Below are 14245 nucleotides of genomic sequence, written 5' to 3'. Positions count from 1 at the left end.
TTAGTAACCTATATGCTTTTGAAAACTACATGCATCTTAGATATTTTTAAAGTAGCTTTTGCAAATGTAGTCCTTACAGCTTACATACTGGGGCTAGGGCAATAGCACAACTTCATAAAATTTTCATTTTAAGAAATTATAAATTTGCCATACAGTTTTCAAAGCTTTTTTTCCTTGTGAACTGTATATCAAGCTTGACTTTCACAGTGGAAACACACACAGTATACACCTGTCAAATAAAGAATAAAGATTAGTTCTCACTAATGTGTTCTTAGAAACTATGTGTCCACATGCTTCCTTGAAGTTCTGCTTAAAGTCTGTATTGTGAGAGGAACTGTTGATTCATAAAACTGATGCAGAGAGTGGCTTTGGCTATGTTCCCTGCTGGCTCTGCTTTTTCTAAAAAGTTTCAGAGCCTACCTAGTGGCTGAGCATAAAGAAGAGAGGTGAGCACAGACAGAATACCCAAGAACAAGAACGGCTCAGAAATAACTTCTGGTAGTCATGTAACTTTAAGTTGTGTGCTCTACTTGTTTAGTTCAAGCGTATTTGAAGAATTCTCTTTTAGTGTAACATTTCCTCCCAAGAGATATTTCTTTTGCTAGAGATAGGAATGACTAAAGCAGAGGTATAAGGTCAGTTCTTGTAGCAGTTAATGCTTTTCACCTGTTTAGGTATTTGTTTGCCAACAGAATGCTCAGGATGTTGTCTTGCAACTTCAGACAGTACTACGAAATCTTTAAGCGTGTAACCGTCTGTATCTTTGACAGGATTGTGGTTGTCTGAAATAGGCTTATCCTGTACATCCTGTCCTTTTAAATACATATGCTCAGTATTCTGTAGCAATTTGAGAACGACTGGAAAGGTAGCATCACCTGAAAAGGCACTCATATATAACATACTTGTTTATACCCAAGGGAAAACTCCTTTTCTCACAGGCATTCCACTGGCATCTTAATCTATACTGACTCTGTCATAATCTATTAAAAGGATATAGCACAATTAAAGAGAAAGATCACTCTCTTTCCCATTCTTATTTGGTCTTAAAACCTGTGGCTATGATAGGTATTCTGTCTTTTGAACATTTCTGCCCTGTAATTCTATACTGCAACTCACAGTGTACTAAGGAGCTATTCAAGCTATTACACAAGAGTTAGCTCAGTTTTGGAACCATTTTACTTATGAGAGCGTGCATCTATGTGGAATAATTAATTCTGCTAAGATACTCAATACTGCTGTGACTGGATGGTTTTAGTGTCTGGGATGGACTGTTCAAATGTTATACCATTGTTTGCAGCATAGATATCCTCTGAGACTTAACATCTAGTAATAGTAATTTAAATATAATGACATGATGGTTATTTTCACATGATAATGTGTCTTTATCTTAAAAGAATATAACTTATGCAAAACTACATTTAGGTTAATCTTCACACCAACTTAGAGAAGAAGCTACCATTTTGGTTCTTAAGTCGGGTGGACCAGGAATCAATCACTGTATATCCCAACAGGCCGAGATACTGTGGATTTATGGTAAGATGGTGAATCTTAGACTAAAGAATCCTTACTAAAATTTGATGTGATCAACTTACTTTGTACACAGATTTCTAGCAACATTGCATTAATAAGACTCAATCATTAATTGACATCAGTGGAACTGTGATTAGACCTTGACTATCGTCAGTGAAAATGATAAATCAGTTTGCGTGCAGCCTAACTTATTCAGATATAATTAGTGTTTGAATTCTCAGTGATCTGTGACTTTACTAAGCGAGACAAGCTACAAAAGTTATTCAGGCAGGACATAGAATTACTTCCTTTTGGCATTTCTTCTTTTATTTATTTACTTTTCATTTCAGCTGTTGTTGGTAGACTGAATTTTCTGATTAAACAGATTTTGCAAAACAAATGTTTAATATAGAAAAAATAACTTCATAACAGAAACTCTTTTCAACTTTAACATTGTATGGAGACTGTTAACATCATTGACTTATTTGGGATTTTTAATCTATTGTCAGACTATAATATGTGATTTCAGTTTGGTTCCATGTTTTGTTTAGAGTGTGTTCCAGTATTGCTTTGGGTATGAGGACTCTACCACAGACGCACAGAGCACTGATACAACATTAGAACTGGAAGTTCTGAAGCAGAAATACAGGTATTTAGTGTGTTATTTTACTGCTGTAAAAATAAGTAGAACCAATATTACAAATATACTCCTATTTTAAAAAGTGTTCTAAAGCTCCATACTGTACCTAAAAAGTAAAATTCAATGTATCTAGTGTCCTTAAGTAAGCTCCCTCACTGTGGTAACTTAGTGTTTTATATTCTGTAATGTATTTACCTTCAAATTACTTGTGTAATAGAGAAATATTTTTATCCCATGGCAGAGAAAGAGGAGAGGCTTGTTTGCTTATTAAAATAAACTGAAGTAATGGGGAAAATGCATTTTCATTTCAGAATTAGAGGTTTGTGTATGGAGGTTTTCAAGGGTTATTTTAAACTCACAATTGATGTAATTCCAATTGGTTTTCAAGTATACACAATCTGTAACTGACTTTCCACTGGTCTGATAGTAAATCTGCTTCAGATTGTTTCTCCCCCAAAAATGGATTGATGTCCTGGTTCTCCTTTGAATAAATCATCTGTTTCCTAAAGCCTTGGAAGGAATTCTCTGTACTTACTTTTCTTACTCATCTTAACCAATATATCCATAAGAATGGTCTCAGAAAAGCCTTCTGTGAATGTACAGCTAGGAAAATCTATTCTTTCTCACTCTGTCTCACTTTCCCCTGCTCTATTTTCCCCTCATTTTTTTCTTTCTACTTTTTTTTAATCTACTAGATTTTTGTCTCCCTGCACAGGTTCTGATTAAGTATTTTTTTGCATGAAGGACTCAGCAAGAGTTGAAGGAGTGAGAATACACCCTACAAATGTAGGCAAACCATGAAATTTAACAAGTCTTTCTTCAAATCCATACTACATCAATATATTAGGAACCAGCATAAAACATAATCCTTTTTTTTCCCTACAGAGAGGGAAGAAAACTATCATTTTATAAAATTACAAAATTATTTGGAATAGAATAACTTGTGGCCATTTCACTATGGAAAGTTATATTTACTGCTCTGAAAATATGGGTTGAAAACTGTTTTACTATGTTGCCAGTATGTTTTTATTGTGTTCAAAACAGAGTTCAGTTCCCACTCAAGGTAGTGGCAATCAGTGCTGAGTGTATACTGGTTTTGGGTTTTGATTTGAGGTGGGATTTTTTTGCTTTGTATTAGTGTTAGCTAGTTGCTGCACTATTTTAGTTCTTGTGGTTTCCGCATATTCTAAAACATATTTAATTTTTTGTGTTAAAAAAAAAGAGGCAACTATATCTCAGAATCTTTTCAGTCACAATACATTTTATGCTGTAATTTTGTTAGTCTAGACATTCTGAAAAGTAGATTTTCAAAAAACCTGTTTAGTAGTTTTATGAAGACAGTTTCTGGACACATTTCCCATTTCTTTCATTGTTTCTTAAAAGGTAACAGATATTGTGTTCCGTATGCATGATGCTAACTGATGTTAACTCTTTATTTGTATCAATTGCCCTTTGGATAGCACTTTAAAAAAGATCAGTAAGTGCCTCATCAGTATCTCTCATATGCTGTTAAAGTGGTTGTGAAGTTCATTAAATGTTTGTGGATGCTTACTTGCCATTGCAAATCTGTCCCTTTTTTCTTGCCAGACTACTTCAGTCAATAGGAAAAACTTTTGATAGAACTGTTCAGAATTTTATTTTGAGAGTGAAGTTGCTCTTACCTGAAGTATATACTAAGTTACTGTTCTCAAGAACCAGGAATTAGTTCTTTAATCCTATTACGTGAAACCAGGAGAAGTACCACAGCTTGAAAAATTAAATGTACTCCAGATAATATTCTTTGTTAGCATAAGAGTGAAGTTGAGGACTGTCAGGTCTTTTACATATGTAGTTTTAATTACTAAAATGTCCTTTGAAACCAAATGACAATGCCTGCTGTATGCATATTTTTTTTTATTTTTATTTTTTTAGGCTCAAAGATATATCAACACTGTTGGAAAAGCAACATGACCTCATTAAATTGATTATCCAAAAAATGGAGATAGTGTCAGAGGCTGAGGATGAAGACAGCAATGATTTATTTCAACACAAGTTTAGGAAAAGGCAGTTAGAGCACAAAAATAGTAAATGGGATACAGTGTTAAAAGCTGTTAAAACAAATGTGCCTAACCCAAGCACAGAAAAGAACAATGCCCTCTTCTAGACATGTCTATGATATCGCGTTGTATTATCATTTTGTTTTACTTTAGGGTCACTTCTCTTATTGTGTGTGCATAGTGTTAATGTGATACATCATGTATTCAAGTATAAAAAAAGGCCAGATCCGAAAAAAGGATGCAGGTGCTCAAAGCAGTATTTAAGGAGACTGAAGATGCCTACATCGAAAACTGTGATCCTTAGAAGTGGCTGGCTGATCAGGAAAGTGCCTCACTCATCAGTTGCCAACCTTGCTGTCCTGACAGTTCCCAAGGCTTCTGTCTAGATCTGTTCCTGGATTTGGCCCTAATACTCTTAGGTCTGTACTTAATTACATTATTTTCCATTACAAATATTTTTAGAATTTCCAAATTTTTAGAAATTCAAACTCTAATCATTTAGTATTCAGATGTTTTGAGAGAACCAATGGGCTTTATGTACCTTAAAGAAAAAGTAAGAAACTAACCTGACAGACTGCATTGAAAGCGTTGCTGAGTAAGGACTGCAGGATCAGGCCTGAAAAGTAAGAAATAAAAAGGCCACAAAAATGTGAGGGAAGGACTGATTTATTTTGTAGATAACTGTATGCAATTCTCAGAGGGATCATTTGTACTAGCGTGCATATAGCAACAATAGAATGACATGCTAAATGTTAGTCATTTACAACTTGCTGTCCTTATACTGCTAATGTGATTTTGGCCTTCCTGATAACCTAAAAACTGACCTTGCTACTTTAATCTGCACTTTGGTTTTATTATTTATTTACTGTATATTCAGTGCATTATGTAATATACAGTAATAGATCAAATGTGGAAATAAACATGAATTAAACTGTGTTTAAGTACCTGAGTATATTTGTTTCAAAAACAGTGCTAATAAACTAATTATAACTATATGTGGTTGTAATGCTCTGTGGTCTGCTTTTGAATTCAGACATTTTCTTTAAGAACTTAATATATGTTAATTCTTCATGTAAAGAAAAATTATGATTCCTGTTTATTTAAAAGGTCGCCACCAGAAGGCAATTCACACTGTACAGAACTTGGTCAATCTTCAGAAAACACAGGAAGATGCACTGTAAATTAGTGAGACTTGTGTCTTAAAATTGCCATGGATGACACTCTGTTCAGCAGGGAAATGCTTTCTTACCCAGCTGCTTTATCCCGGCTTTGAGACTTCAGAACCTCACCTGGTAAAATAGAGAAAGAAGGAGGTTGTCACTGGTTTTGCCTTTTCTACTACACTTACTAAGGTGAATGGTTAATATCAAATGGCGGATGGCATCTGTAGAGATTCAGGAAGCATTTGGAGTTTGTTTCTCTTCACTAGGAAGATTCATTGATACCAGTTGTTAACTGAAGGTGTTTGCTGTTAAAACCGAAGCTCTGTTCTGGGTTTGCCTCCCAGAATCTGCATAGGCATTTTGCATCGAAGTGTCACTGTCGTAGTTTAGTTAAGTAATAGTGTGAGGCAGAAAATAAGCACTTGGCTACTCGATTCAAACAGCAAATTGGGGGCATGAACTTATGCAGTGCTGTGTGACTGTGTCCACAAATGTACTTCTGGGCCCCAGAGGCCCCATCCTTAAGTCTACCTCTGGATCATGGTCTAACTGTGCTGCTGAGTGATGGTGTGTACCATCACTCTTGCATGCCCAGGTGGAAAGAAGTGTGGTGCATAGATAGAGGAGCGTAACAGTGTCTCCAGTTTTCCCTGGACAGGTAGAGGATGAGGATTGTGTGCTGCAAAGCACATTGCATCTGCCCTGCAGGCTGCAGGAGGAGCAGCTGTGGGTTCTGCTTCAGGACCAAGCCTGGTGTGACACAGTGAAACAGGGAGAGAAGCAGTAAGCAGAGTCAGAATCAAGAAAGTAAAATTGAAGGTAACTCTAGTAAATGAAGTTGCATTGTGGCCTCTAAACTCAAATCCTATGAATAAGCTTGTGCTCGTTTTGGCTGGGATAAAGTTAACTTTCTTCACAGTAGCTGGTATGGGGCTGTGCTTTGGATTTGTGCTGAAAACAGTGTTGATGGTGCAGGGATGCTTTCATTAATGCTGAGCACTGCTTACACAGAGTCAAGGCCTTTTCTGCTTCTCACACCATCCCACCAGTGAGTAGGCTGGGCGTGCACAAGGCGTTGGGAGGGGACACAGCTGGGACAGCTGACCCCAGCTGACCAAAGGCATATTCCATACCATATGACGTCATGCTCAGCATATAAACCTGGGGGAAGGAGGAGAAAGGAGGGGGACATTCGGAGTGATGGCGTTTGTCTTCCCAAGTAACCATTACACATGATGGAGCCCTGCTTTCCTGGGGATGGCTGAACACCTGCCTGCCCATGGGAAGTAGTGAATGAATTCCTTGTTTTGCTTTGCTTACACATGCAGCTTTTACTTCACCTATCAAACTGTCTTTATCTCAACCCTCGAGTTTTCTCACTTTTACTCTTCCAATTCTCTCCCCCATCCTACCAGAGGGGAGTGAGCGAGCGGCTGGGTGGTGCTTAGCTGCCCACTGAGATTAAACCACGACAAAGCTGTTTGGATTTTTCTGAGCTACCGTGCATCTGCAGCTCCCTCTGTCAGTGGAAGCAGGAATTTCCAGGTCCTCAGGATAAGGCCAAACTTGAAAAATGAAAATTTTCTATTGTTAAAGCCAGAAAAGTAATTTTAAGTTTCTGACAATCTGTACCGTTAACACTAGATGGCAGTGAGTGATAACATTTTTCAGAAAGTAAATTGGGCCTAAATGCATAGTTTTAAGTGAAGAGGACCAGCAGTAGATTTACAGCAGAAGCAAAGCAGTCAGTATTTATAGTTTTAAAGTTTAAGCCTTTCAAGCCTCTTTAAACAGAACTCTGAGACATTTATACACAGCAGCCGCTGAGGACAGGGATTTAATCTTTTCTGAGCTTTTAACTTACAACTTGAGAAATGTTTGGGTTTTTTTTCCTCAGACTTTACTTCTTTCACTCGTTTAGCAGTGTTCATTATGGTGGAAAATATGGATAACCATATCCACCCTTCCCACATACACACCCAAAGCCGACCCTAACGCCATTGGATAGTTTGCCTGCATGGAGGACCATTTCATGGTGGGTGTTAATAAATTTCCAGATCGCTAAACGGTTTGGTTTTGGTTTATTTTCTGTGACTGAGGCATAGGAGGCTCACAGCCTGTCAAAATTCTTAGCAACAGCTCTTCCACAAACCAGAGTGACTAGACAGCTTGGACAACCAATGTGGATCTAAATCCAGTATTGGCACATTATTAGGAAGCCAATGCATGTCATGGTGCACAGAAGTGATTTTGGTAATACAAATGCTTCTGACAAACTCCCCGGAGTCTCATAATACCATTTATAAGGGTAAACACATCCATACAATTAACTAAATTAGTCTCACTTTTATAATGTAAATGCCATTATTAAAGTTGATCTGTAGTATTTTTAACTCTCTGGATTTAAGGAAGAATTACCAAATATACGTTGTTTATTGGATAGTTTGCACACAGATAGGTAGTTGAATAGATATTAGGATCTATGATACGTTGTTTTAGGTAGTTGCTCCTGGGTTTGGTATGCATTGTCAGGCTACCAAGGCCATCAGGATAGATTGGCAGAGAAATGGTCATTTCCATTGTGGTGACAGTAGGACTGTACACACCAAGGGTGGCAGAAAAGTTTATTGAGGCAGGGATAGGGAGAGTGCCTGCAGAGTAGGACTCTCTCAGTCCTACACAGAACCAAAATTGGACAATTCCTGGAAGAAAACATAGAAGTTTAAGAAAGATGTTTCCTGCAGTTTAAGGTGAAGATGCAGGGTTAGAGCCTGGCTTTTAAGCTTCATGAAGAAGCAGTTCTCAGCAGATACAGAAATAACAGTAGACAGAAAACAGTTAAACCACCTGTATGCCAATTAATACACAAATAAACACCAATTTTGATCAACAGTTTTATATGGAAAGACAGATAGAAGGTATTTTATAATTAGCTAATATTACAGCATAGAATTAGTTATTTAACTTTCTACGGAAATCATCAGACTATGATTATTTAATTTCCATGTGATAGAAATATCTAACAGAGTCTAAGTACGAGAAGTATAGAGCTTAAGAAACTTAATACAATTGTAACACAAATCACAGTTATGTTTGAAAAGAATTGTGTAGACTGAGATGAAGATACTGGGCCATTTCAGCAATCTCTAGAAGCAATCCCTAGAAGCAATCCCGTTAGGCATGTACATATATGTTAACTGAAAGTGTCATCATGTGAATTTTTAAATTCACACATAGGAATTAACATTGATAAATTCAACCAAAATTGATTTGGCTGTGAAGACAGAATCTGCAAACTGTGATGGGTGTGTATCTGCATCCAACCTTCATCACCCACTTCCCTTTAATCTGTATGGAAGTTCCACCTGCTCTTCATTCAGGGTATGGACAGTTCTGTAGGCATACGGGGGCGTCACTTCTCTCTCAGGATTGTGTATCAAGTATTTCTGGTAGTGAGGGTAAATATTCCAGCTCATCGCCTGCTGCTCAGCAGCTCTGGCAATGTTTTCTCCTCAAAGTGAAGAGTGGGTCAGGCAATGGCAGCATCTCCTTCCGCCAAACCAGGGTGTCCCTTCCAACCCAAACTATTCTATGTTCTATGATGCTCTGAGCATGCTTACCTCTTCTGGTTTTGAGAAGGCCTAGGATTAGCACTTCAAATCTGTCGCTGTTGGAAATTTGTTTGAAGTTTGGGCACTGTTTCTCCCTTAAGCTCTCTCAGACTCTCCTCATAAGAGAGGTGCTCCAGTCCTTTGATCATCTTTGTAGCCCTCCACTGGACTCTCTCCAGTAATTCCTTATCTTTCTTGAACTGGGGGGCCCAGAACTGGACACAGTACTCCAGATGTGGCCTCACCAGGGCCGTGTAGAGGGGCAGGATAACCTCCCTTGACCTGTTGTCCACACTCTTCCTAATGCACCCCAGGATACCATTGGCCTTCCTGGCCACAAGGGCACATTGCTGGCTCATGGTGAACTTGTTGTCCACCAGAACACCCAGGTCCTTCTCTGCAGAGCTGCTCTCCAGTAGATCAGTCCCCAACCTGTACCAGTGCATGGGGTTATTCCTCCCAAGGTGCAGGACTCTACACTTGCCTTTGTTGAACTTCATGAGGTTCCTCTCTGCCCAGCTCTCCAACCTGTCCAGGTCTCACTGAATGGCAGCACAGCCTTCTGGTGTATCGGCCACCCCTCCCAGTTTTGTGTCATCAGCAAATTTGCTGAGTGTACACTCTGTTCCTTCATCCAGGTCATTGATGAATAAGTTAAACAGGACCAGGCCCAGTACTGACCCCTGGGGAACACCACTAGCCACAGGCTTCCAACTAGACTGAGCACCGCTGATCACAACCCTCTGGGCTCTGTTGTTCAGCCAGTTCTCGATCCACCTCACTGTGCACTCATCTAAGCCACCCTTCTTGAGCTTTCCTATGAGGATGCTATGGGAGACAGTGTCAAAAGCCTTGCTGAAGTCAAGGTAGATAACATCCACTGCTCTCCCTTCATCAACCCAGGCAGTCATGTCGTCATAGAAGGCTATCCCTTTGGTGAATCCATGTTGACTACTTCTGATGACCTTCTCCACATGCTTAGAGATGGCATCCAGAATGAGCTGCTCCATCTGGATGGAGGTAAGGCTGACTGGCCTGTAGTTGCCTGGGTCCTCCTTCTTACCCTTTTTAAAGACTGGAGTGACATTGGCCTTCCTCCAGTCCTCAGGAACCTCTCCTGTTCTCCATGACCTTTCAAAGATGATAGAGAGTGGCTGGGCAATAACATCTGCCTGTTCCCTCAACACTTGTGGGTGCATCCTGTCGGGGCCCATACATTTGTGGGTGTCCAGTTTGTCTAAATGATCTCTAACTTGATCCTCCTCAACCAAGGGAAATCTTCCTTTCTCCAGACTTTCTCTTGTACCTCCAGGGTCTGGGATTCTTGAGGGCTGGCCTTAGTAGGAAAGACTGTGGCAAAGAAGGCTTTCAGTAACTCCGCCTCCTCTGCATCCTCCGTCACCAGGGCACCCTCCTCATTCAGCAGCGGGCCCACATTTTCCCTAGTCTTCCTTTGGCTGCTGATGTACTTGAAGAAGCCCTTCTTGTTGTCCTTGATGTCCCTTGCCAGATTTAATTCCAAGCGGGCCTTGGCCTTCATTGTCGCCTCCCTGCATACTCTGACAACCTTCTTGTATTCCTCCCAAGTGGCCTGTCCCTTTTTCCACATTCCGTAGACTTCCCTCTTTCATTTCAGTTTTGTCAGAAGCTCTTTGCTCATCCATGCAGGTCTCCTGCCCCCTTTGCATGATTTCTTACTCATAGGGATGCACCGATCTTGAGCTTGGAGGAAGAGGTTTGAATATTGACCAGCTCTCATGGACCCCTCTGCTCTCTAGAGACCTAACCCATAGGATACCCCCAAGGAGGTCCTTGAAGAGGCCAAAGTCAGCTCTCCTGAAGTCCAGGGTTGTGGTCCTACTTATTGCCCTGCTTCTTCCATGCAGAATCCTGAACTCCACCATCTCATGGTCACTACAACCCAGGCTACCCCCAACTTTCACATCTCCAACCAGACCTTCATTATTTGTTAACACAAGGTCTAGCAGAGCACCTCTCCGCGTTGGCTCCTCCACCACCTGTGTCAAAAAGTTATCGTCGACGCTCTGTAGGAACCTCCTGGACTGTGGATACCTAGCTGTGTTGTCTTTCCAGCACATGTCAGGGTGATTGAAGTCTCCCATGAGAACCAGGGCCTGCGATCAAGAGACTACTTCCAGCTGTCTGTAGAAGGCCTCATCTACTTCCTCTTCCTGATCAGGTGGCCTGTAGTAAACCCCCACAACAGTGTCACCCGTGTTAGCCTGCCCCTTAATTCTTACCCACAGGCTCTCTACTCGTTCTTCATCCTTCCCTACGCTCAGCTCAATACATTCCAGTTGCTCTCTCACATAAAAGGCAAATCCACCTCCTTGCCTTGCTAACCTGTCCTTCCTAAAAAGTACGTACCCATCCATGACAGCATTCCAGTCATGAGAGCTATCCCACCATGTCTCTGTAATTGCAATGAGATCATGGCCCTGCGACCACACATAGATCTCCAGTTCTTCCTGTTTATTCCCCATGCTGCATGCATTCGTATACAAGCATTTCAGAGAGGTAGCCAAGCATGCAGGTTTCCCAGAAGAGGCGTAAGAGGATCCACGATATCTATACATACCCTTGAGGCGGTTGGCCTTCTTGTTCCTATCTGGGGAGGCAGCTAAGGAACCTTTCTCCCTGCTCTGATTGGCCTGGCTTATTCCCCCAATAGAGGCAATGGCATGAGCATTACCGCTCTGGACCCCTCCCCCTAAGTCCTTCAGTTTAAAGCCCGCCTCACCAAGTTGGCCAGCCTGCTGCCAAAGATTCCCTTGCCTCTTTCAGACTAGGTGAATCCCATCCCTCCCTAACAGGTTATAGTTGTCAAAGAGTGTCCCATTGTCATAAAAGCCAAAACCCTCACGATGACAGCACCAACCACGAAGCCAAGAGTTGATTTCCATTATACGTCTATTTATGGTTGCCCCCTTTCCTCTGATGGGTAAAATGGAGGAGAAGATAACTTGGGCACCAATATTCTTCACTTGCACTCCCAGGGCTTTGTAGTCTTCCCTGATCCTACCCAGGTTCCGGCTTATGGTGTCATTTGTGCCCACATGAAAGAGAAGCAGAGGATAGTAGTCCGATCTCTTAACAAGTTGTGACACTCTCTCAGCAATATCTCGCACCTTAGCGCCTGGAAGTCAGCATACCTCTCGTGATTCTCTGTCAGGTCGGCAGATGGGCGCTTCAGTGCCCCTCAACAGAGAGTCACCCACCACGAGCACTCGTCGTTTCTTTTTACGGTATCCACTCTCTGCTGCTGGTACGGTTACACTTTGTGGATCTTGCTCGTAGGTATCTATAGCTGTTAAAGCTTCATATCTGTTTTTGGTTGGGATACTGGAGGGTGGAGACTGAGGTGGAGTCTTGCTTTTGTGGGTCACCAGGGTCCAAGGAACCTCTTTCTTAGTGGTGTCTTCTAAGGGGGCATGGTCCTGATACCATCTATATATCTCTGCCTCATCTCCTCTAATACTGCACAGCCTTCTAACTGTTTCCTTCAACTCTGCCACTTCACGTAACAGATCATCAACCCGTGCACACCTTAAGCAGATACTTACCTTTTCACCAGGGGAAGGGTTGGGGCACTCGTTGCAGCCTACCACCTGTACTGAAGCCTCTTTCCTTACTGGCTCCATCTGGGTGAAAGCATCAGACTTCCCAGGGGCCTTCTCTGTAGAAACGCTGGTTTTGACTCTGAGGCGAGTGCACACCATGATGGCAGGGGCCTGAAGCACTTGCCTGGGATGTGGACCTACAGGCGGTCTGCAGGGCCCTGCCTGCGCAAACTGACGCGCAAACTGCCGCTCCCAGGCCCCTGTTCACCGCGCTCCGGGTCGCTCGTGCTCCCCAGGGGCCCTTCAAATCTCGCGTGGTGCCTCCGGCTATGCCCCCTCCTCGCCTGATTTGTTGCCGGGAACGTCCAGGTCCAGACGGGACTTGGGGCTGCTGCTCGGGGGGGCCCTGGGTACGGAACCCGCCTGGTACAGCCTGATCTCACCCTCGCCCCGGACTCACCTCAGTCGCTGTCGCCTCTGCTGCCGCTGCCGACTGACTTTAACTTCAACCCAACAAACTTTGATAATTAATAGAGCTGGACTGATTCCATTTCATTACAATTTGTTCCCTTGCTAGTTACAGTAAGACTTTCTGAGCACGTGAAAAAAAAACACCTCAGTTATTTAATGTTTCCTCACTGATATATAAAACTAACCAAAAGATTTCGCTACTCTCTTCATTCCCTCATCTGACTCAAATAAACGATATTTTGCTTTGAAAAGGTCTCTGTTATTCTGTAAAATAAGCAAATAAGTACTAAGGGGTGTAAAAATACATGCTACAATGGTATCAGATAAACAGAGACAGAGGACCACAATCAGAAGCCTGCACCTTCAGCGTCCTGCCCACCAGACAGGTGGAGTCTTGTGGAAGGACTGAGGGTGATCCAAAAGTCAGGCTGCTACAACCAAGGAAAAACAGCTGGAAAAGTAAAATAAAGTGTTTCCCACAAAACTTGTTACAGGAAGGTAGGGTGGAAATATGCATTGTTAAACACTATAAAAGAGTCTTAGGAAGTGAAGGTGACTGCCGGAATACATGTCTGCTGCCTCCGAGCCACAGCATCAGCTGAAGCCTGAAGTTTGGAAGCCTCCCAAGACCTGGTGGTTCCTGCTGTCTGTTCCTCCCTTATACCAAACCCAATTGTTGCTTTCCCATCTGCCTTCACAGCAGCTGAAGTGGATCTGTGATGTCTTCTCTGCCTGAGATCAGTTGTATTATGGATGTCGCCACAGGCAGAGGTCAGACGCAGGGTGGCACAGAGGGTGCCACCCCTCAGTACCCTTTCCTGGACAGGACACAGCTGAGGCTTCCCCTGAAGTGCACAGTTGGGTTTCTCCAGAGGGTACAAGCAAATGAACGTGCACTGTTAAAATAACTATTTTCTTAACTGTGTAATCTATAAACATGGACAAAGAGGCTAAGAAAGATCAGTGTGGAGTTGTGAGTGCAAGGTGAGGAGGAGGAGGTGCAAATATAAAGCATATAGGACCCAAGCTGGGGGCTGTAGGTAATTACAGCCAAACTTAAAAGGAGAAGAGACAACGTGAAAGATGCTGTAGTGCAGCTAGCTTGGGGAATTTATGGTGTCTGGATTTGGGACAGCAAAATTTTCAATGCTCTAAAGCTTCTTAAGTTTGACTTTCTTAGTGGAAAAAAAAAAAAAGGCAAGGGCAGGGGGGGAATTAAGGATGGAGCCAATAG

At 41.9% G+C, this 14245-nt stretch overlaps 1 protein-coding gene across 1 annotated transcript in view; it reads left to right on the top strand.

The window, feature by feature from the left end:
* TRPA1 (transient receptor potential cation channel subfamily A member 1) overlaps positions 1-4292 on the top strand; it is a 38587-nt gene extending 34295 nt beyond the window's left edge. The window contains exons 25-27 of the mRNA XM_068396972.1: positions 1423-1533; positions 2061-2158; positions 4061-4292. Of these exons, the coding sequence (XP_068253073.1) occupies positions 1423-1533; positions 2061-2158; positions 4061-4292 (441 nt within the window). The remainder of the gene's footprint in view (positions 1-1422; positions 1534-2060; positions 2159-4060) is intronic.
* The last annotated feature ends 9953 nt before the right edge of the window (positions 4293-14245 follow it).

This window comes from Nyctibius grandis, chromosome 3, assembly GCF_013368605.1.
Source record: "Nyctibius grandis isolate bNycGra1 chromosome 3, bNycGra1.pri, whole genome shotgun sequence".
Lineage (NCBI taxonomy): Eukaryota > Metazoa > Chordata > Aves > Nyctibiiformes > Nyctibiidae > Nyctibius > Nyctibius grandis.
The sequence above is the reverse complement of the archived record's forward strand: the minus strand, read 5'-3'. Positions and strand labels throughout refer to the sequence as shown.